This window comes from Chanodichthys erythropterus, chromosome 3, assembly GCF_024489055.1.
Source record: "Chanodichthys erythropterus isolate Z2021 chromosome 3, ASM2448905v1, whole genome shotgun sequence".
Taxonomy (NCBI): domain Eukaryota; kingdom Metazoa; phylum Chordata; class Actinopteri; order Cypriniformes; family Xenocyprididae; genus Chanodichthys; species Chanodichthys erythropterus.
Window position 1 is genome coordinate 21322964 of NC_090223.1, and position 24147 is coordinate 21347110.

Consider the following 24147-nt stretch of genomic DNA (forward strand, 5'->3'; position numbering starts at 1 on the left):
TCTATATATATATATATATCGTCAAATATTCTAGAATGTAATTTAAAAGATGTTTCATGCCTTGCTAAATATTTTATAATAACAAATTGTAAGACATGAAAAATTCATGAATACATTTTTAAAAAATTGTATCATTAAAACTGTATTTTTTATTTTATGAACATAAAAAAATTAATTAAAAGTTGTATTAATGTTATATTTGATATTATGAAATATATTCTGAAAATGATAATTTTTCATAATGATTTGTTTCCTGCTATCACTGAAGCAAATATTTTAGCATTTTCTCTATTTTCTAGTATCTAAACAAAAGAGTTAAAATGACATATTAATAATAAAAAAAAACAGCTAAAAAGCAGCAAAATCCAAATGGAATAATATTTTTCCAGCACCTGTAATTAAACAAACTCTCTCTCACAAACACAATAAACACAGGAAAACCAGCTTCCTGAATGTGATCCAAGTAACTCCATCACATTCCTGAAAAACACTCCAAATTACATCCAGGTCCAAATCAAATCAAATCAAATCAAATGTGAAGGTGACCAAAGTGGCGTGTCAGTGGTCAGTGCGGGTGACTGTCGGTCTGGTTTCGGGCCTCAAAGCCTGGAGCGGCGGGAGTCTCGTTTACCAGCCAAGAAGGAACGCAGCTGCCCAAAGGTCAACCAATCTTACCACTTTCATAGTTTCATCTCACTTCTGAAGGGATGCCCAAACTGCAGCTAAAAAAACTGTTGCAGAAAATACTGATAAATGCAAATGTATTAATTTAAACACCATTAGCACAAAACACCTCTTTATTTTTAAAATCCCGCTAGAATCGCAACACCTCTCCGATATCTCTAACACCTCTGAAAGCTGTGGAAATGATCCTGAATAGATGATTCGCTGTGAAACAAGTGATTTAACGCTTGACCGCACTTTAAGAGTCTATTGTCATACATCCATTTCCTTTTCTGAAAGGAAAGGCCACCATTAGTTCCCCTCCTTTCAGCGTCTGTCGCTCTCTCTCGTCTTTACAACCCAGAGCTGTATAGCCATCGTCTGACTACAGAACTTGGCATTGCGGCCGGCGTTTTATCGGCTGTCTGAGCTGGACGCAGCTCGATTAGAGATGAGAGCAGGCACATGTTTTTATCATGACTGCGCGATAATGGAAGCCGTATGACGTGGTGGCGAGCTCCAGAGATGACTAACCCGAGAGAAAGCATCCATCATTCTGACAAACGCAGAAGAAAAACAGAAACTTTTTTTTTTCTCTGGAGCGGCGCAAGGCGGCCAGAGATGTGAGATGCTCGTCAACAACTCCCATTAATCACCATCATTAATACAGCCGGCGTACGACCAGAAGACCGAGCGTAATTACGGCATCGTGCTCCTGGGTATTTAACCAGCGCATTTCTGCAGAGTTTAACGTCATTAATCGCTCCCAAAGGGCGATACGACACGCATCTCGTCAATAAACCACCAAACGGTCGCTTGTCCGGCATGCGCCGGTGAAACAGGACCTGAAGTGTAAATTATACACAAATCGTGCTTTCTAACACCTGATCTGCAGCGTGCAAACATCACAGTACGTGTTGTTGTTCAAATGCCGGAGCCGAAATGTAAACGCTGATTTTTAGAGACAGCAAAAGCAGAAGTGATCTAAACCAGGCCTGCTTTTTGGCAGCCGCTTTTGCAGCTTGCTCTAGCAGTTTAACCCTCTGGAGTCTGAGGCTGATTTGGGGCCTGGAGAACTTTTGACATGCCCTGACATTTGTGCTTTTTTCAGTTGTTCATAAACATATTAATGGAAAAAGTGTCATTACACTGTATTCAGCACAAACTAGGCTACAATAATATGTGAGGAACATGTATGTACATGTTTGTGTTTTTGAAGGAATAACATTTATGCGTGGTTGTTGAAAAAACAAAAAACTTAAGTCACTGAAATAAGGCCAAAAAAAGTATAATAAATCTGTGTTCATAAGACTTTAGGGTATTGGAGGTTGTAGACTAGAGTTTTTGCTTCAAAATTATGTAAAAATTATGCTGCCTACTCCTTCATATTTAACAATATATTGATTTAGTTTTTGTAAGACACTTTTTGCCAAGAAACACAGTATGCGAGGAGGCGTGAATCACCACTGAAAATGGGCCATTCTCACCTGAGAAGACAAAAGAATTGGATAGTAATGAGCTGAAATGACTTGCATATTAATGAGGCATTTCAGTCAGGTAGGCTGTGAAAAAAAACCTTCTGTGATGTCTCAAGCTCATTATGATATATGAAACATACAGAAAAATATTATTACAATATAAAGTAATGGTTTTATATTATACTTTAAAATATAATGTATTTCTGTGATGCAAAGAGTCTGAATATAGGCTTTTAGTTTAAAAGCATGCACATTTGGAGAAATATTGGATTCTCATATGCTTATGTCAATTTTCTATACAGAGGAGTTATTTTTATTTAATATTCACTGTCATTACTATGAGCGCTGGTGTTTTCAATTCATCCTTGAAGTCGGAGGGCGCTCTGTGCATTTTAGTCCACAAATTCATCTAAAAGAAGAAGAGGCTATTCCATGAATGGAGTTTCCAATACATACAGCAGCAGGAGGGCGCTAAAGAAACAAAAACTCATCTAAAATTCATCTGTAGAAGACAAGTAAACAGGAAGTAACTGCATGTCTTCTAGAGATCGCTAACCATGACTTTTACATCCAGATAAACACTTTTCAAGACAATAAATACACGATTGAGATAATAAATGCATGTATTGACTGAATTAGCGTCTGAATAGCGCTGGCTCCGTGGGCGTGGCCGCATTAGCAGATAATGAGCTGAATCACGGATTTCTGACATGGCTCTCTTTTCATACAGATTACATAAACAAAGAAGGTTTGTTTTCGATTTGACTTACATGATTTAAAACCTGACATCTTAACGTTTTTTTAGACATAAGTGTAATTTTTTTGTCATTAGTATTCACTAAGTTACAGTTCATTTTCTGAGAACTATCAGATTGGAGTTCGTTCAGAGGGAGAGGAGAAATCACGCATCATGTTAGTTTTCTTTATTTTACAAAAAGCACAAAATTCTGTTTTTACTCTGAGTGTACACAAATGAAAGAAGATATTCCACAGATTAAAATGGTGTATAACTCTTAATTGTATGTGCAACATTGACGGAGTATTTTGAGTCTCTTTCACACTGATAAGAAAAAAACCACGGTGGTATCGCCGGCGATACCGTCAGACCTCAGAGTGTTAAACTGCAGTCGAAAAAACATAAATGCAAATGTTTGCTTTGAGAATAATCTTTAGAAAATACAGATGAGGTAAAACAATTCACAGCTTTTCACAATACATATCGTTTCAAAGCAGCTTTACAGAAGATGCATGTCAACATTACAATTTAGTAATCTATTATCAGAGGTGACTGTCATTATTATGTAATCTCGGAAATGTACATATACAAATCACTCTTTAACACACTCTGTCAACTTGGATAATTTACCATGGGCTTAACAGTGGAAACTAATTCCATGTTTTCTTATAATATTACCAAGTGGAAGCATGAATATTGAAAATAACAGTGGGCCTAACACAGGCCCTTGCTGCACTCCATAATTTACTGACGTTACCTTTGATTTTTCCCCGTTTAAATAGACAAAATGGTGACCGTCCGATACCATCTAAACCACCTTAATGCCTGTCCCTAAAAATCAGTGTAATTTTGTAGCCGATCTAATAGTATTTTATGATCTAGAGTGTCGAACGCAGCACTGAGATCAAGTAACAATAGTATTGAGATACAGACTTGGTCAGAAACATTGTCTGTCTGTGTCTAAGGAAAACAAACAAACGTTGCAGTTATATTCCATCAATATGGAAGTAGTAAAGCGGATGTGGCCAGAACAATGAGCCATCGGGCCGTTTTAATAGCGTCCGGATTAAGACAGGAGATTCGGCCGGGTCAGCAGGAGATAATCTGAGTCCTGGCATTCTGTTAAACAGGAAAAGAACGGCATGGTGAACCGGCTAACTGACGCTGGGTTCCACACGGAGCAAAAGGGAAACTCGGCATGGGCAACAAAATCTCTTTCAGCGCCCCTGCCAACAAACAGAATTATGGCTCTGTGTCACAACAAAGGCAAAAACCATCGTCAAATGCTGCCTGTTCACATACTCTGAGCACACAGATAATAGCTAAATATCTGAGCTGTCTGTAAATAGCTGCAAATATAATACTGTGCTGTCTGTGAGTGTCTATTTCAGAAACCAATATAGTGACCGACATATAGTGCGTCTGGCAAATAAATACGTGCAAATGCAACAAAACCACAACCCTAACCCTAAAATAATACACTTTAAAATAAATAGAAAAGAAACAACAAATAAACTAATGTATTTAAATAAAACAAATACACTGAAATATTAAATAAATAAGTAACTTAAAAATAACTGAATAAAATGCATTAAAATAAACAATAACTGTTGTAGGAAAGCTACAAAACATTTTGGCCTTTATAATGCTTATTGCTATGATTATTAAATATTTACCATTATAAAAAAATTTCAATATAAATTTCAATATAAAAATTAAATATCTGCCATTTTAAATAAACAATAATTGTAGTAGGAAAGCTACAAAGCATCTTGGCAATGTATATTGCTTATTATTATAATTATAATTATTATTATTATTAAATATTTACCATTATAAAATTTCCAAATATAAAATAAATTAAATATAAAACATAAATATTTGCCATAATGGCAAAGATATTATTCCTGAACATCTGGAAAAATATCATAATTTAAAAAATAAATAAACAAATGCAGAATAAAATTCAATATTTTTACATTTTATAGATTCTAAATTATATGTAGTCTATTTATCATGAGGTTTCATGAATATCATTTGATTTTTCCCCCCAATTTGAATGTCTAATTTTCACATTTCTTTCAATACTGAGCAAAATATTAAAATAAATGAATAAAATGCATAAATTGAACAGAATGAAAACTGAAAGTAAATGTGTCTATGAGAATGTGATCATTCTGATTATAGGTGTGTGTGTATTTAAGGGCAGCAGTGTAACTGACCTGTGTGTGTGTGTGTGTGTGTGTGTGTGTGTGTGTGTGTGTGTGTGTGTGTGTGTGTGTGTGTGTGTGTGTGTGGCCTTCACACCAGCTGGGAGAAGGCCAGCTGTCACTGCCATGATACACAATCTGACATTTACACACACACGTACGCACAACTATCAGTTGCATTATGTTACACGCTGCAACATACATGACCTGTAAACCAGTCCACACACACACACACACAAAAAGTCGAGCAAAAAGTCATCATTTTCACAATTTCACAGAACACCAAGCTAAAAACAAAAAGAAATAAACACAACAAAGGCTGTATTTGCATACATTTGCATTGGGAGTGTGTTTTTGGAACACAGCCCGGAACTGAACCGGACCGCGTTTCCTGAACCAGTGTATTTCAGCGCATGTCTGACTCACCTGGCGTGTGGACGAAGTAGGCCAGATACAGGTCCAGCTCTTTGACGGACACTCCGATGTGGTGCGGCTGCACGCAGAGGCCGTGGTTGGAACATTGGGGGGACTTGACCAGCCTCTCTCCGTCCGTGCTCTCCAGCGGGCTTCCCTTGAACAGGATCACCATCACCAGGTCCAGACGCCAGACCTTGTCCGCTTGCCGCAGGCAGTCGATGCGGCGGATCTTGCCCTTCTGGTCGGGGTTGGACAGTACGCAGCACGGTGGCTTCTTCCCCGTGATGGTGAGCACGAAGTCCTCGCGGAACTCCGGCCGGATGTCTTTGCGGAGCTTGGCGAGCAGACGGGACGCCCACTTCTGCTTGATCTCGGGCTTCTCGCCCAGGAGTTCGTCTTTGACGGCGCGCTCCTCGTCCTTCGTCATGCGCTTCTCGTGCTTCTTGAAGTACTTGCGCTTACGGGCCTGGAGGTTGAACCAGGTGTAGGAGAACGCACGGACGTGTGGCAGCAAAGCCTCGATGAAGGGATGAAATTCATCCTGGTGGACACAAAAAAGGAAAGAATTTCAGAGCTCAAGGAAATGAGAAGATATTTGAAAAATAGTGCATTGCATGAAATCAAGTGGACATATCTGCAAATAACATTTTTTGATTTGCTCTTCCAGTAAAAATATCTAAACGCCCTTAAAAAGAAAATAGTAGCAAATACTACAGAATGCATCCTGAATTACTGTACATTTATTTTAAATGAGTTGTAGGTTTTAAGCACTAATTTTAGAGAGTTTTATGCTGAAATCAAAAGGACACTGTAAAAAAGAATTGCTGGTTTAACTTAACAAAGTAAGTTACCTGGCTGCCTTAAAATTTGAGTACAATGAAGGTGATCAACAGAAACTCAAAATATTATGTTATCTGAACTACATTAATTATCTAAGTTGATTTGACAAAAGAACAAATGTTATGATAAATCATGAAAATAATTTTATAAATACATTTAAGAATCAGCTTAAAATAATCATCTTTCCTCAAGTACATTTATACTATTTTAAGAATGTTTTTACATATTTTTACTTGAAATAAACACAAAAATTCAGATTGAGAAAATTATTTTTTGTAGTGTAGAAATCAATTTAGTCCATTACCTTGGGAAAAAAAAATATTTTCAATTGAAATTTTTTCACACAAGCATGCATCAAATCATGTTCAAGGACGTTTAGATATTTTTACTTGAAATCAACACAAAAATACATATTGAGAAAATTATTTTTTGCAGTGTAGAAATTAATTAACTTGGAAAAAAAGATTTTCAATTTATTATTATTATTATTTTTTTTTCATTTTTTTTCACAGAAGCATGCATCAAAATCCCCTTGAGCTCAGGCGGAATTATTATAAAAAAATAAAACACTTTAGTAAACTGCAAACTAAAACACTGAAGAGGCAGTGCAGGAATTCCCGGGTTCTGTGATTCACAGAAAGCAGCTTCTTTAGCCCAAGTCAGGCCAAGAAAAGCTTGGCGATCCCCACGGCAACGGAAGACTCATTCAGCTCTCCAATAATACCTTCACCACACAACGCTCAGTGACAAAGCCTAAACCACGCCACGATGCCCCAGTGCCAGGCCCGCCGTGCCCCAGACCCTCTCCGCCAACTCTCGCCACAACAAGACCGCGGTTAAACTGCGTCCCTTCAAGACCTGCCATCAAAACCCTCTCTGCGGGCTGCTGCGTTGCAGAAATCCAGGCATCTTCACATTTCCACAATGGAGAAGCACCATGAAAAGCACACTGCAGACAGGAGCAGAAAGAGAGAGAAAGGCTGGTAGTTACCATTTTGCACTCTCATCATAAATTTGGCACGCCGTTCAGGATAGAAAAAAGAAAAAAAATCCACCCGCACCAGTTCTTTGCCACTCACGCCGAAACAACAACTGCTGGCTTGGCAAGGATGAAGAATTGGCGACAAGAAAAAAAAAAAAAAAACTTGGGTAAAAAGGAAAGAAGACTGGAGATGCTCCAATTGCCGGCGGAAAGAAGTTAATTTCAAGATCAGGAAATTTGCTTTTGCTGCAAACGGTTCCAGGTAAAATTACAAGATGGTAAAATTGGTTCGAAAAAAAAAAAAAAAAAACGAAACAAAATAAAGGTGTGCACACAGAAAAAAATAGAACTAGAAAGGCAACAGCGCTCAAAATAAATGCTTTCCAAATAATTTACAAAAAAAAAAAAACCTAAACAATGCCGGAAAAAAAAAATCCTTGGCAAAGAGCAATGAGTGTTTTCTTAGATCTTTGGATCCAGCAGAAAACTCAGAGCGCGCGGCGCACACATAACGCAGGCACACGCGCGCACATGCATGCCGCGGAGGGGGGTGGGGGGAGCTGGCTAATGCAAAGCACAGAATACAGGCAGGAGAAAAAAAAAAGAGAACCGAATCAATGTTGGACGAGCTCGCAGGACCGCTGGCAAACCCAAGTGCTGCTGCTTTTTTTACTCCTTTTCTCTCCAACTCTCTCCCTCTCTCTCGATAGCTCGCTCTCTCTCCGCGTTCTTTCCTTAACCATTGCCTGAGTCTTTGCCAACACGAGTAGGGCCCACCTATTTGGCAACAAGATGCCTGTAGCTCAGCCAATACGTTAGCTTGAAGAGCTGAAAGGGAGGGGAAAGAGAGGAGGGGGGCTGGTGGCAGAACGAGAGAGAGCGAGTGAGCGAGCAAGAGCACCCAGTCCAGTCCGATGGTGCACAATTTGCCAGTTTGACAAGTTCCGATCCACCGCTGAGGCAAAGTTCAGCATCCCATCAAGCTTGTCATGGCAACTGTGCTCTTAAGTCTGGGTTGGGGTGACCATTGCTGTGGCTATACCAGACCCTCCCCTCCGCCGGCTTGCGTAATGCCACCTTGGCACAGGCTGATGGGAGAAAGAGCACCGCTCTCTCTCCGAAACTCCCAGCAGACCCTGCAGCCGGCAGCTGCTTGTGGATTTAGCGGCCGAGACAAAGACGAAAGCGACCGCGCACCCCATGTGCATCTCTAATTTAAAACAAACATATGCTGTGTTTGTCTGCGAAAACACCCAACACAAGGAGCTCAATGAAGCAGAGAATATCGGACCTATCTGAAGAAGTTACTCGAAAAATTCTGCAGAAGTTGTTTGGAATGCACTGTAAACCCCAATAAGTTGGCAAAACTCAAAAAAAAAATTTGAGTTCTCAAAATTTTTAAGTTGAGAAATTCAAAGTTTAAGTAAGCAGAACTGGCAGATTTTTGTACTCATACATTTTAGATCTTAACTTGAAATGTTTGAGTACAGTAATTCACATTACATTTAACTTAAAATGATCATGTAACCACAATGCAAACATTTTTATTAGTGTAAACTAGCTGTAACAAACTAATTCAGAAAATGCTAACTTGCTAATTTACTAACATGTTAACAATAGCATGATAAAGCACTTGCTGAATGAGTGCAGAAATATAAAGATTTAACATACCTGCTCTCAAACCAAGTTGCATTTGCACCACCTGATACCATAGCTCTCCAAAAACCAACATTAACAGAAACTCTTATAATTAGCATAACAAAACATTAATCACTACTACTACTAAATCTCCCACTTAACACTAATCTTGAACAAAAAAAAAAAAACATTAAATAACACTTAATTTTAGCATTTACTCTCATTTTCGTGTACGATAGGCACGAAAGCATGGGAAATAGAAATCCCAGCCTAGTTTAAATTAACTTAAGTTCATCTAAATTAAAAGAAATAAGTTAATAAAACTCAAAACAATGAAACAGTTCAGTTTACTTAAAATATATCAGTTCTGTGAACTTGAAAGAAAAAGAAAGTGCTAAATACTCATAAAAGTTGATGTGACTGAACTAATTTGTTTAAGTTAAGTTTGTCCTACTCAAACTAGTTTATTATTTTTAGTGTTAGAGTTTACAGTGTGGCACTGAATAAATATTGAGTTTGCCGCACAGAATCAATTATACCAGAAGTTGCGTCCGCTCCATCTTCAGGAATGGTCGACCACTAATGAGTTTGACAACAGATTCTACAAGAACTTGTTTTTGTAAAGGTTTCAAAGTTTAACTGCACAAATTTTAATATGCATCAGAAATCTGCCAATGAACGGTTTAAAATGCTTTTCAAATGCCATGATTGATTTAACTGTGAGTGCAAATACTGCGTTTTTTTCCGCATGTAATCATAATCTTTTATCTGAGTTTTGGGAATACTTTAATCATGCCATCAAAAAGAATATAAAACAACAGCTGCTTACGGCATAAAGTAGAGCAGAGACTCCTAAAGATATTCAGATCTGAGACTACTAAACGAGACATAGACGAAGCTGCGGATCAATTCTTGTTGACGTTCTAAAAAAATTATAAAAACACTGAATGACTGCTTGGACGCTGTTCTTCCCACAAAAAAACAAGACAAGGAAATTGATTTGAAATGCTGGATTAGCAAACATATGCAAATATCTCTTAAATGACAGACCAAGGAAACCTCATTGGACGGATGTAGGGTGATAACGCTCTCCCATTGCAGTAAAACTCTTCATTAGTGTTTCCTCTTTCAAATCTGAGCCTACGTGTCAAAACCAACACCTGCTTGAGGTCTCTAATAAGATGCTAATTGAAGCACACAACCAGAGGAGAGCAGAATTTGTTTATGAATGCATTTGATTCAATAAAAGCAGCACCTTTATTTCAAACAATCCCTTCTCTGTTTGAAACACAGCTCTTAATGGCTTCCTACCAGTGCGGGTATGAGATAATTAGGTCCTGATCAACATGTGCATTTGAAAACTCACTTGCCTGAAGCACTTATTCTATAGAAAAGCAGTGTCAGAGAATAGGTCAAAATAAAGCATTTTAAAACATAGTATTACTTTCTAAAATAATAATTTTAACTAGTATGCACATGGTAAATAGTACATTAAATTATTTACAATATTAAACTAAGATAAAAAGCTAGAGATAATATCTAGTCCACATAATCTTTTAACTATTCGACTGCAACGCATGCCAGTATGGTATTCCTGCCAAAAACACTTAAAATACGAAAGAAAGAAAAAAATAATCAAGGACTTCATGGACACTCAAACATCTTTGTCTTCAAATTTGCGCTGTGTAAATTGTGAAAACAAAAACGATATTCAAAATATTCAGTTTAACATAGCCAACTGCCAGTTGCTTTCCAACAATGAACACATAGTTATTAGGCTAATGTTAATGAACTGGGCCTATATTACTTGGCAGAAGAACTATTTGTAAGTGTCATCATTACCAATAAAACTATATATATTGAACGTTTGTACATTTTAGGCAGTGAGATTGATGTCTCCGTTAAACCTTGCTTTGTATTGGCCTGTCATCGCTTTCAATGGGCTTTTCCACTACATAAAATGACTGTCAACAAAAACTTAACTAACAAGCCAATTGAAAGGTTAAATGTTTTTTGTAATATCCATAACGCAGCAAAATATCGCAATTCATCATTATTTCCGACCCTGTTCCCGTCCTGTCACCAAAACCATACAAACCCTGGCCTGTGATTCCCACCTAGAGGCGTGTTGCTCCTCACGGAGGTCAGGTAAATCCTAAAATACTCTTAACAGTTAGTAAAGCAGCATTTAGCGACTTGTTTCTTTGCGTTTTGCCAAGTAACATCAGCAGCGCGTCACGTCCGCCATTTTGACCACAAATTATGAAGAGCACAAGATTTCTGCCAGCTCAATTAAAAATAATCGCTATGTTATTTTTTCCCTTTCGCCTGTTCCTACAATATTAATGCTTAAAAGAGAGAAGACATCATCTCTCAAAGTGTGTGCCAGCAGTCGGATGGAAATGAACGAGCTGGAAAGAGTTTGCTGTCGGGCGCCAGAGAATCATTTGTGTTAGTTTGTCACTGACGGTAAAATCAATTAATAATAAGAAAAACACACCCAAACACCTTCCAATCAATGCAGGAAAAAAAACTGTTTGGCCAAAGAAAATGACTTGATCATCCAAACACGCACGGTTTTGAATAATGTAGGCTATACTACAAAAATCACTGGCATTATAGGTCTATATAACAGCAAATACAAATTCCTGGCATAAAATGTTCAAGTCGCACAGTTAATAAAATGACAACCTGCGATAGCAGAAATAAAGCATTTTGTAAGGCCTTTCAAACTTTATCAAAAACTCACCTGCTTTAGCTTGTTTAGTTTTACATTTTGTGTCGATATTTGAGCTACAGAGGATTTTAGCCTACATTCTACACTGAGAAATTGTTGGCAAAGTTGCTCTATAAAGCAAATGTGATCATTACCCTAGTTTTACTGAGCTGGCGCAACAATAAAGAAAAAAAAAAACATGAAGAAAAATAAATCATAAACACTGGAAGCCTAAAACAAAAACACTCTTTTTCAAGAATTCACAAAAGATTATCAGATCTTTGACAGAGAAAGCGCGGATGCTTTTCCTGAATATTAATCATTTTTTCCTGGTGATTCTTTTCGGATAAAACAATTTAAATGATTATATAATTCGGTTACTGAATATAATGTTGTCGAATCCAAGCGCATTTAAAGGGTTTTTTTTTTGGAGGAAAAGAGAAAATGATACTGAACAGGCACGAAAGACGAATTCAATTACAGTCCAGCAGCGCTTTAAAAATAACTCTCAACAACTGTAGAGATTCGTCTAGCTTAAATAAGATATTACTGTATTAATAAGAAACAGATTTAATCGAAATGTTAGATAGTAAGCTAATATAATATCGTGTAATATCAATATCCGCGGATCAAATTAGATCATTTTATACAGGCAAAACCGGAACACTCTTGACTCTCATTGCCTTCTGAAACAGAAAACGAAATAAAAACACATCCGTTTAAGTATAATATAATTCATTTACCTCGCTTTTCAGTGCCAGACAGCAGGTCCATTTAAAATAGCCTATTGGATATATTGAAGCAGTTATTGTTTTATTACATAAATAAATATATATTATGCTAGAACTCAGCTAGTAAAAAACAAACATGTTATAGTGAAATTAGATTTTAATCTCATCAGTGTGAAACCCATTCAACTTCACTCTCTAAGAAATATCAGAGCCATCAATGTCTTTATATACTTTCATACTTGGAAATGATGATCTCTTATGAAATATATAATAAAAAGCTAATAATAATAATTATTATTATTATTATATGATAAAAAATGTAATGCTTTGATAATAATACTAATAATGATGATGATTATTATTAGTATTATCGTTGTTATCAAATACCCAAGCTAAATTAGGAAAATTAGGCTGGAACCTGAAAGATCATATATCACAAATTAAAATGTTTTTATCAAATAAATAAGTAAAACATTAATTTAAATATTTGATAGAGGTGGAACATTTGCAAAATTTAGCATATAATTAATTAAAGTGATCGCTACAATTAAAGCACATATTATTTTCAATAATTAATATTTAATTATGAAGATGAGTGAATAATTATGTATTGTTTGATATAGTTTTTTTTTATTTGCAGGTTTCTGGTGTGTGGACCAAAGCAGGCAGGTTTAATGAGAGAGATTTTGGGTTTTGTTGGTGGCCTGCTGCGCGTCCGTGACCCTCCCTGTGGGTGTGACCCACCGTGACCCTGAAACTGCATAATGAAGACAGACGTGACGGCGGATTCTGGCCCTTACAGGAGAAAGACACTCTGACAATAAAAGAAAATTAGAGACAAAGAGGCTGGTAGAATCATTTTTTGAAAAGGGGAAGGAGGCAGGCCTCGAATGAGACAGTGAGAGACAGAGTAAAAATGTGATAAATACCAACATGACAGACGTTGAGGGAGGTGGAGGCCGTGGAGAATCATGTGCTAACACGCGCTATCGTGAGGACATGCCAGCGTGGACAAAACCATGGCGGTAAAGAGACAGCTGACCCAAACACACACACACACACACACGGCCGTCTATTGTGTCAGACACTGGACACACTCTCACACACACTCTCACCTCACACCTCAGAGACATGGGCCGTGTGTGAAGGTGTGTAAGCGTGAGGTTAGAGCAGGTGTGTGTGTTGGCACAGGTAAGGCACAGCATGTGCGTCTGCCCCTCCTCTCGCTGCAGGTCTGTTTTGAGTTCTGAAAGACAGTCTGAGATGAGTCAGACGCAGTAAAACTGAGCTCTTGCAGTGACGAGTGACATTAGACGCTGTCAACGCAATCAGAGACGCACACCTGCAGATTTATATGCAATTCAAAACACAAGCGGTTTTAAAGCAGTTGCTGTGAAATATGGAAGCAAATTGTTGGTTACAAAAAAAAAAAAAAAGTGACTTTTCTTTTAAATAAAATATTTATTTTTTGGCATACATTAATATAAACGTTGGATATATAAGATTTGGACTGCAAGATGTAATTGTGCTTTCAACGCAAGGGTTAAAGCTGCTAAAAATGACTATGGCTGGCTTGAACCCAATGAACCCAAAATAGGTTGGAAATTAAAAACCAGACACATAATTACTAGAGGCAACAATAATAATCAAAAGGTGAACATTTATTAACAAGCAATTTAATAAATGTTTATTGTTTAATTATTATTCATTAAACTTATTAAGAAATGTTCATTTCCAACATATTTTGGGTTCATTTTTAGCAAGCAGTACAGTAATTTTTAAACAATAGTTGGGTTAAATAAAACTACCCACATTGGGTAGTTTAACCCATCTGCTGGGTTTGTCCATTTTCAACCCAACTTGGGTTGTTTTTAACCCAGAATTTATTTTAGAGTGTATTTTCATAAATGTCAGGGCAGGTTCGTTGTTACATGTTTTATATGATATAATTTTACAAACTAAATTCATTAAATACAATTTATTTTTGCCAAACAAATTTCTTTTGCGGTTTTATTGTTTTATTGCTGTAATTTGTTGCTGTAATAAAATTGCTGTAATAATTTTGTCCTTCATGAATGTTTTAATATGAAATTTAGGGCTTTATATGGACCTTATAATGACTATTAACTGGCAGATTCTCATTAGCAACTTACCCCATATAGTCAAAGTACTCTTAAAAAAAATATATATATATATATATATTTTTACGTATAGGTATACGTGAGGGTCAGTGGTTTTCCCGTGGAATTGGGCTACTTTTACATTGTTGCTGCGGGCGTGAAGCGATCCAAAATAACACGATATTTAGCCCCTGGGATGTAAATTTTACTAGGAAACCCCACAAAAAACACGGATTTTACCCCCTGGAACAAAATTTTTACCTTGAAATGCGATTGGGCTAGATTTGGGCTAGATTTGAGAAGCAATTGGGTGGGTTTTGTTGTGAAAACCTGGCAACCCTTGTAAGCGTAGAGTGCGTGTGACCCGAATTACTTTGAATGCGCTGGTTCACATATGCACTTTTTTTTTTTTTTTTTTTTTAGTGGTAACTAGTTTATTAGTTTAAGGTGGCAACCGTGCCCTGTGGGCGTTGATTCATAAGGTAGTCAAAGAACACCTGCATAAACTGAACAGACTGGTGTGGTGAGAAATCGAGTCCCCCCAGGAATTGGGTCTCCTTTAGGACCCCAAGTGATCCCATTGATTCAACTTACTTTTAATGGGTAATATTTTTAGCACTTGATTACAAATCATTATGATATCATTTAAATGTTTTATAATACCATTAATGTCTTTTAAATGACATGGTTCATATATTAGTATATATCTGTCTGAAGCTATAGGTTGTGAAATCAAGCATTTCTTGTTCTTACTGTTTTTTAGTTAGCTTATGCACTAGCATAGCATACATCTACCCGATTAGCCTGATAGCTTAGCTTATATTATATCAGGTATGTTTTTTTGCTTCAAATATAGTTCCCAATCACATGTTTGTGTGTACTTAGCATGATAATTTAGTATTATAATATTGTTATATACTATTCCACATTGCTATTATTGTGTAAAATATTACTTTTACAGAACATTGTATGTTGCAACAATCCTTATCCTTATAAACAAAATACATTTTTAGGCATAGTTGTGTTTCCAGTTTGTTTTATTATGCAATATATAGGCATTCATTTTATATTTCAAGCATGTTGTTTGTGCACTTAATGTATTAAACATCATACAATGGTGAAATAGATTATAATTAGTCAAGACATCGCAATAACAACGTTTGATCCTAAAGGAGACCCGATTCCTTGGGGGGACTCAATTTCACAAGATACCAGGGTAGCGTTTCCCAAAAACATTGTAAGCCAAAGTTGATCATAGCTCCATTGATGGCAATGGTTCTACGATCAACTTAGGCTTACCAGGCTTTTGGAAACGCTGCCCAGAACGCATGCAAGCTACAGCGACAATGGATGCCTATATAGACGACAGATTGTGAAGCGGTTAGAAAGTACCCTCATTTGTACAACTCTAGCATGAAAGAATACAAAGATATTTACATGTGTTGTACCTTGAGGCAAAAGATTTCTCAAAACTGCGTTGAACGCCTGTGTATGTGTACGAGTCAAGTGACGTCACATTAGAATGATTTCTGAAGGATCATGTGACACTGAAGACTGGAGTAATGATGCTGAAAATTCAGCTTTGCATCACAGAAATAAATTACATTTTGAAATATATTCACACAGAAAACCTTGGCGAGAGACTTCTTTCAAAAAATCTGAACAAACCCACACTTTTGAACAGCAGTATGTGTCTACAGAAATTAACATTAAAAAATATATCTACACTGAGAAATATGTGTGAACAAAGTGTGACAACTAGCACCAGTAACCTTATGTATCCCATATACCCCAAATGTCCATCATGTAGCTGTAGATTTTATCTTTTCAGAGCAAGAATCACTTCAACAAAAATTCTTCTCCACCAGTTTAACTGTTTCTCAGATGCATTTACACATACAAAGAGAGTCAAAACCCACACTTCTTTCTCTTTCCTTTATATGCAACCCCATTTGCTATTAGCATGAATGCAGATTTCCTTTTTGAATTAACAAATACTAGCATACCACCATAAACTGCGTTGGGTGTGAGGACGCACCCCGGCCCGTACAGATCGTGGCTAGCTAGTGATGCATGACGATAGCTAAAGCTGTTTGGTGGTGTTTGCAATTACCCCAGTTTACAAACCAGCACATTACTATGTGTGAAAAATCTGCAAGCAATTTGTGGCAGCGGAGAGAGAGGAGAGGCACATGTATCCCAGAGGGCCCTGAGAGACTGGAGCTCAAGAGCTGCACGGAACGCACGGCACTCTGGGAAGAACCGCAGTTTAGGGTTAAGGCCTGCGAAATATCAACCCCAAATTCATCAGCTCATTTGTCAACACATTCCCTGGGACTAATGAGAGGAAATGGTTAAGGTGTGCTGCGCTACACGGTAGATTTGCACCAGCAGCAGTGCCGTTGAAACTCGACACGACCAGATACATTTTAAAGAAAGGAGATGAAAGATTAAATCTACAGAATGTGTTCCTTCCAACATACTGTGTTGAAACTGTGATGTCATACATGCACATGTTTTTTCTTTTCCGCTTGGCTAACAGGAGACACGTAATTGCACTAAACACAATGCAAACAATGATGGCTTGCTGATGAAAATCATTACTTCATAATTCCTTGCGTAGGTGTTGTAGCAAAGAATGTAGTTTAGCAAAAACAAACAAACAAAAAAGCCAGAGGCAAGAGACTTCATAATGAATGATGGATGAAGGAAGGCTGGCAATGATGTTCCTGTATGGCCCAACTGGCAGAGACTAGCGTTAGCAACGCCAAGGTCAGAGGTTCAATTCCCAGGGAATGCATGTGCTGATAAAATATATAGCTTGAATGCACAGTAAGATGCTTGGATGGATGGATGGATGGATGGATGGATGGATGGATGGATGTACAGAGACGGACAGACGGACGGATGGATGGACAAACGGATGAATGAATGGATGGACAGATGGATGGATGTACAAAGACGGATGGACGGACGGACAGATGGATGGTATGGATGGATGTACAGAGACAGATGGATGGATGGACTGACAGATGGATGTACAAAGACGGACGGATGGATGGATGGATGGATGGATGGATGGATGGATGGATGGATGGATGGATGGATGGATGGATGGATGGATGGATGGATGGATGGATGGATGGATGGATGAATGGATGGATGGATGGATGGATGCATTGATGGATGGATGGATGGATGGATGGATGGATGGATGGATGGATGGAACAACTGGATGGATGGAACAACTGGATGGATGCATTGATGGATGCATTGATGGACGGATGGATGGAACAACTGGATGGATGAATAGATGGATGGATAGATGCATGGATGGACGGATGCATGGAACAGATGGATGGATGGATGATGTACAGAGACGGATGGATGGATGGATGGATGGATGCACTGATGGACGGAACAACTGGATGGATGGATGGATGGATGGATGGATGGATGGATGGATGGATGGATGGATGGATGGATGGATGGACCGATGCATGTAACAACTGGTTGGATGAATGGATGGATGATATACAGAGACAGATGGATGGAACAAATGGAGGGATGGATGGATTGATGGATGGATGGATGGATGGATGGATGGATGGATGGATTGATGGACGGATGGATGGAACAACTGGATGGATGGATGGATGGATGGACCGATGCATGGAACAACTGGTTGGTTGGATGAATGGATGGATGATATACAGAGACGGATGGATGGAACAAATGGAGGGATGAATGGATGGATGGATGGATGGATTGATGGACGGATGGATGGAACAACTGGATGGATGGATGGATGGATGGATGGATGGATGGATGGATGGATGGATGGATGGATGGATGGATGGATGGATGGATAGACCGATGCATGGAACAACTGGTTGGATGAATGGATGGATGATATACAGAGACGGATGGATGGAACAAATGGATGGATGGATGGATGGATGTTTACGTCCTATGTTGTCCTTTGCTGTGGCTGAGAAGTTGATAAACTCTTTTGTCTTTTCACGTCTGGACTATTGTAATGGTCTTCTAGTTGGATTATCTAAATCATTACTCAACAAACTTCAGTATTTACAAAATTCAGCTGCTAGAGTACGGTCTGGGGTCAGGGCTGGTGATCATATTACCCCTGTCTTGAAGTCTTTGCACTGGCTTCCTGTCAGGTATCGTATTGATTTTAGAGTCCTTATGTTAACATATAAGGCTTTGCATGTTCTGGCTCCTCAGTACTTGACTGATCTTTTAATGCCTTACACTCCATGTCGAAATCTGCGTTCCTCTCAGAGTGGATTCTTAGTTGTTCCTAAGACACGGCTTCGCTCCAGGGGTGATAGAGCATTTTCTTCTAATGCTCCTAGGCTTTGGAACTCTCTCCCAGCTGACATCAGGGAAGCAAACACATTAGTGACTTTTAAATCTCTTCTTAAGACTTCTTAAGATTCTATTTTAGGATTGCTTTTACTTGATTTATCATTTTATTTTGTTTCTGTTTCTTTGATGTGTATTTTTTGTATTTAAATGTGTTGTTTTCTCTGTTATGTTTTCTTGTAAAGCACTTTGAGAAAGCCACTTTTAAAGGTGCTATATAAAATAAAGGTATAAAATAAAGGTATTATTATGATGTACAGAGATGGATGGATGGAACAAATGGATGGATGGATGCATTGATGGACGGATGGATGGACCAAATGGATGGATGGATGGATGGATGTACAGAGATGGACAGACGGATGGACGGACGGATGGACGGACGGACGGACGGACGGACGGATGGATGGATGGATGGATGGATGGACAAACGGATGAATGGATGGACGGACTGACAGATGGATGTACAAAGACGGACGGATGGACACATGGATGGTATGGATGGATGTACAGAGACAGATGGATGGATGAATGGATGGATGTACAGAGACAGATGGATGGAACAAAAGGATGGATGGATGCATTGATGGACAGATGGATGGAACAACTGGATGGATGGATGGATGGATGGATGGATGATCAACTCAACAACAAATAATTAACATACAAAAGTGTACATAAACAAAAACTTAAAATTAAAACAAAACACTTAAAGTCACCATGGAATCAAATTCAAAATGACAAACTCTCTCTTTTTTTTTTTTTTTTGGGGGGGGGGGGGGGGGTGTATTGCAGTATTTATTATAGATGTGCACATCATAATTTTTTTTATTCATGTGCACTCCTAAACTTTAGTCAAAGTAACTTCCCCTCCCTCTTACAGTGACACCTCTTCTCTGATGTGTTTAGAGATTTTTTTGTTCAAGAAGCCATTTCATTCTACCATCTATAGTAGGTGAAAAACAATGTGTGTTAAGAGCAGTATGTCCAAATTCACAAAACTCCTAAAAGAATAGGCAAAAGTACCTGGATAACCTGCTACATCTGGCGAGACTGAACAGTGCACACGATGGATTTATGAATGGCAGTGAAGTGACGTAACTGACGCTGTTAGGTCACATAATACTGGCAACACGATGAATGCAGTATGTCCAGATTACATTCATACTAAATAAAACATACATTTTAGCAGGCGCAAAGTACATACTTATATTAGGTGAACTGTCTCTTTAAATCCACTGCAGAAGGAGACGTCTGCAGACTGTCTGGGCCTGGTTATCAAAAGCAAAGATATGCAGGACTAATGATGTTTCCTGTGTTCTCCGTCATGCTCTGTAAGCAGTGCTAAGCCTCAGTTTGATTCTCAATGCACTTGAAATCAGTGCTGTGGCGGTCGTGTGCATCAGGCCGTGCAGATAACTCTGCGGTATGCCGAAGTTAAATAGGCTCAAGATTTCTGATAATGCCTTGACAATACAATTGGGCTATCAAAAGATCTTGACCATCAGAGATTTTTTTTTGTTTGTTTTGTTTTGTCATGATCTTTAATTCATTGTAGCAGTAGTGTATTGTAGTATTTCTCATTCTTTATGATAATAATTTTGCATTTTTTGGAGTTAATGGCAATGGGTCACTGACGAATAAGGTTTTTTTAAAAGTGTAAAAAAAAACATAATGGAGATATAATTAATGTTGAAGTTTTTATTTTAATTATCACTGTTTTTGTCATTTTTTACAATATGGACAAAATCTGTCACCAAAAAATTCATTTGGTCTAACCAAAATTTTGGTTTTACCAAATGACACTTTTGGTTATACCGAATGATGCTATTTTTAAACAATGCTAACAGGCTGATATCTAGCTAGTTGATGCCACATCCTGTCACATGATATTGACCACATGACTTGATCCAAAATGGTCCCTTTATATTGGTTACTCCGAATGACATCGATGAAATTCATTTTTCCGGACATTCTTTCTCATTACAAAGCAATGACTTGTACACAAAATTTTGCACTATGTTGATAAATGATGTTATAAAATCATGCCAGAATTAAAAAAATATATAGATTTATTACATTTTAAGATATTTTAATCACAAATGAAATTGGCCTTTGGATGGTTAAACCAAATGACTTTTGACACTTCAAAATCTTTAAAATAACTTTATATGTAGCAAAATATAATTAAAACCTTTAGGATTCAATAAAAGAGATCTAGTTGTACTACCTTACATACTTTGGATGTCACATCTTTGTTTTTTATTATTATTAAGGCCTTTGGAGCCTCCGTGAGCATGAGAGACTTTAAAAAACATTACAAAAATCTAACCAATGTATATATATATATATGTACATATTTGTACTTAAATAGCAAAAAAAAAGGATGCAAACAAAAACGGCAAGCAGCACATTAAATGTCTACAGCGTAACTGCGCTGACCGTCAGCTCAAAGGCCGGGTCTATGACATCATCCAGCTGCGCCGGCTCCGCGACGTTCCAGCTCTGAGCGAGTCAAGCCGAAGGCACGGGTCTCTGCCTTGATTAAAACCCTCTGATTGGTTGGCAGAGAGACGTTGCATGCAAATGGATTAGTCGGTGTGCCAAAGCTGTGCCCATGAAGAACCTAGAATGAAGGAGATTACCCAGAGACCCGTTTTTAATAGCTTTAGCATCACGTATTAGGCTGAATACGTCGATAAATTGATTGCCGTGGTCGCGGCGAAATGAATTTAAATGAGAGCAGGCGAAAACTTAAAGCACACCCTGACACAGTTTAGAAGCACGACGTGGGACTCTGAAACAGGAACAGATGCCCCTGCAAACACACACACGCAAATTCACACAGGCACTACAGTTGCCGAGTGTTGAACGCTTCGCAATCAAAGAAATAAAGGGGCAATCTAGCACACAAACAAGAGATTCCCCATCGCCGCTGCCAACAAACCGGGCCCTCCTCTCACAGAACAAGGGATGCACTATTGACTAAATCCCCCTCCCCGCCTCGCTCTTTCTCTCTCTACTATTTTTCTCTCTTCAGTCGCCCCTCTGCCAGTCTGCGAGGCGTGTTGCCAACCCTTTCCACTGCCGGGCACTTTGCCCTGCCCTTTATGCAAATGCTTTACTGCCATCCCCAAATCACAACCCCTACTGTCTCCTTTCTGCTAGGTCTGTGGCACTCTGTCTGTCATTTTAAGCGGTCTTGTGTTGTCTCTGTTTAACACCTTCTAGATCTGTGCACGATGCCACACATCTTCCTGTCGCTTTAAAAGCTCACTAATCATGAAGAGAACACATAACCTGAACAAAAACTAAATCTGTTTTGTGTGTGTGTGTGTGTTTTAAATATCAAGCACTCTTTCTGTGCCACAAACATCTCCAAATGAAACTGTAAAAAGTAATGACTTTCAAACAGTTTCCTGAACACTCCCCTCTCTGTCATTGGTCAGACAAACAGATAGTCCCACCCCCAAACACGCACCACTGGTTGAGTCAATATAGCTGTGTTAGGCTGGTTAAGATGGTAAAAAAAAAAATTGTGGGATTAACTTACAACAGAGTTAATTTAGTATTATTTAGTGCTGTCAAATCGATTAATCGCAATTAATTGCATCTAACATAAAAGTTTGTAAATGTGTGTGTGTGTGTGTGTGTGTGTGTGTGTGTGTGTGTGTAAGTTAACAGAGTTAGTATAGTAGTACTTAGTGCTGTCAAATCGATTAATCACGATTAAATCGCATCTAACATAAAAGTTTGTAAATATATAATAGCCTATATGTGTGTATACACACACACACACACACACACTTTTATGTTAGATATGATTAATCGTGATTATATTAACTGTTGTAAGTTAACAGTTAATTTAGTATTATTTAGTGCTGTCGAATCGATCAATCACGATTAATCACATCTAACATAAACATTGTGTGTGTGTGTGTGTGTGTGTGTGTGTGTGTGTGTGTGTGTGTGTGTGTGTGTGTGTGTGTGTGTGTGTGTGTGTGTGTGTGTGTGTGTGTAAGTTAACAGAGTTAGTATAGTAGTACTTAGTGCTGTCAAATCGATTAATCACAATTAATCGCATCTAACATAAAAGTTTGTAAATATATAATAGCCTATATGTGTGTATACACACACACACACACACACACACAAACTTTTATGTTAGATATGATTTATCTTGATTATATTAACTGTTGTAAGTTAACAGTTAATTCAGTATTATTTAATGCCGTTAAATTGATTAATCACGATTAATCGTATCTAACATTAAAGTTTGTAAATATATGTGTGTGTGCGTGTATGTATATATATACATACACACACAAACTTTTATGTCAGATACGATTAATTGTGATTATATTAACTCTAATTTAGTATTATTTAGTGCTGTCGAATCGATCAATCACGATTAATCACATCTAACATAAACATTGTGTGTATATGTGTGTGTGTGTGTGTGTGTGTGTGTGTGTGTGTGTGTGTGTGTGTGTGTGTGTGTGTATACACACACATATTATATTTATGTTAGATGTGATTAATCATGATTAATCGATTTGACAGCACTAAATACTAAATTTACTCTGTCACGATTAATCAATTTGACAGCAGTATTATTTCATTTGAATACTATTATAGTATTTATTAATATTTTGAATTCTTTTATTTTTAGAACTAAAGTTTTAGTCATTTTGTTATGTTCTTTTGTCATTTTTATTATCAAAATGATTAAGCAGCACAACTGTTTTTTATATAAAATAAATGTTTCTTGAGCATCAAATTCTTAAGGATCATGTGACACCGAAGACTGGAGTAATGGCTTATAAATGTCATACAATTACCTAATCTGGGATATAGGAAACAAATACTTTAAAATTGAAAGTGGGTTTGAAATGCTTTAATTGAACAATGTGATGTATTTCTAAGTGAAATAGGATATCCAATAAGAAACAAATGTAGGAAAGGACTTGATTAGGTCCATTAGGATTGATTAGATGGTGATAAAAACAAGTAAATTAATGTTTAAAAGGGGCCATGTAATGGACAACAGGATTTTCTTTATTTTTTTAAACAAAAGAGTTTGGTTTACTATGTAGACGTGCTCTAAAGTTCTGTGCAAAACCCTCCCTTTGTTAAACATAGTAAAATGGGTGTTGAAAACTAAATTATGACAGTTTTACTGATTAGCATGGGAAAAACAGGCTACTGATATGTGTGAGAAGGGGAAAAA

At 37.6% G+C, this 24147-nt stretch overlaps 1 protein-coding gene across 12 annotated transcripts in view; it reads right to left on the reverse strand.

Annotated features, from left to right (window-relative positions):
• nfixb (nuclear factor I/Xb) overlaps positions 1-24147 on the reverse strand; it is a 195542-nt gene that overhangs the window by 116303 nt on the left and 55092 nt on the right. For all 12 annotated transcript variants that reach the window (XM_067381327.1, XM_067381321.1, XM_067381317.1 and 9 more), the window contains one exon: positions 5514-6045. In XM_067381327.1, the coding sequence (XP_067237428.1) occupies positions 5514-6045 (532 nt within the window). The remainder of the gene's footprint in view (positions 1-5513; positions 6046-24147) is intronic.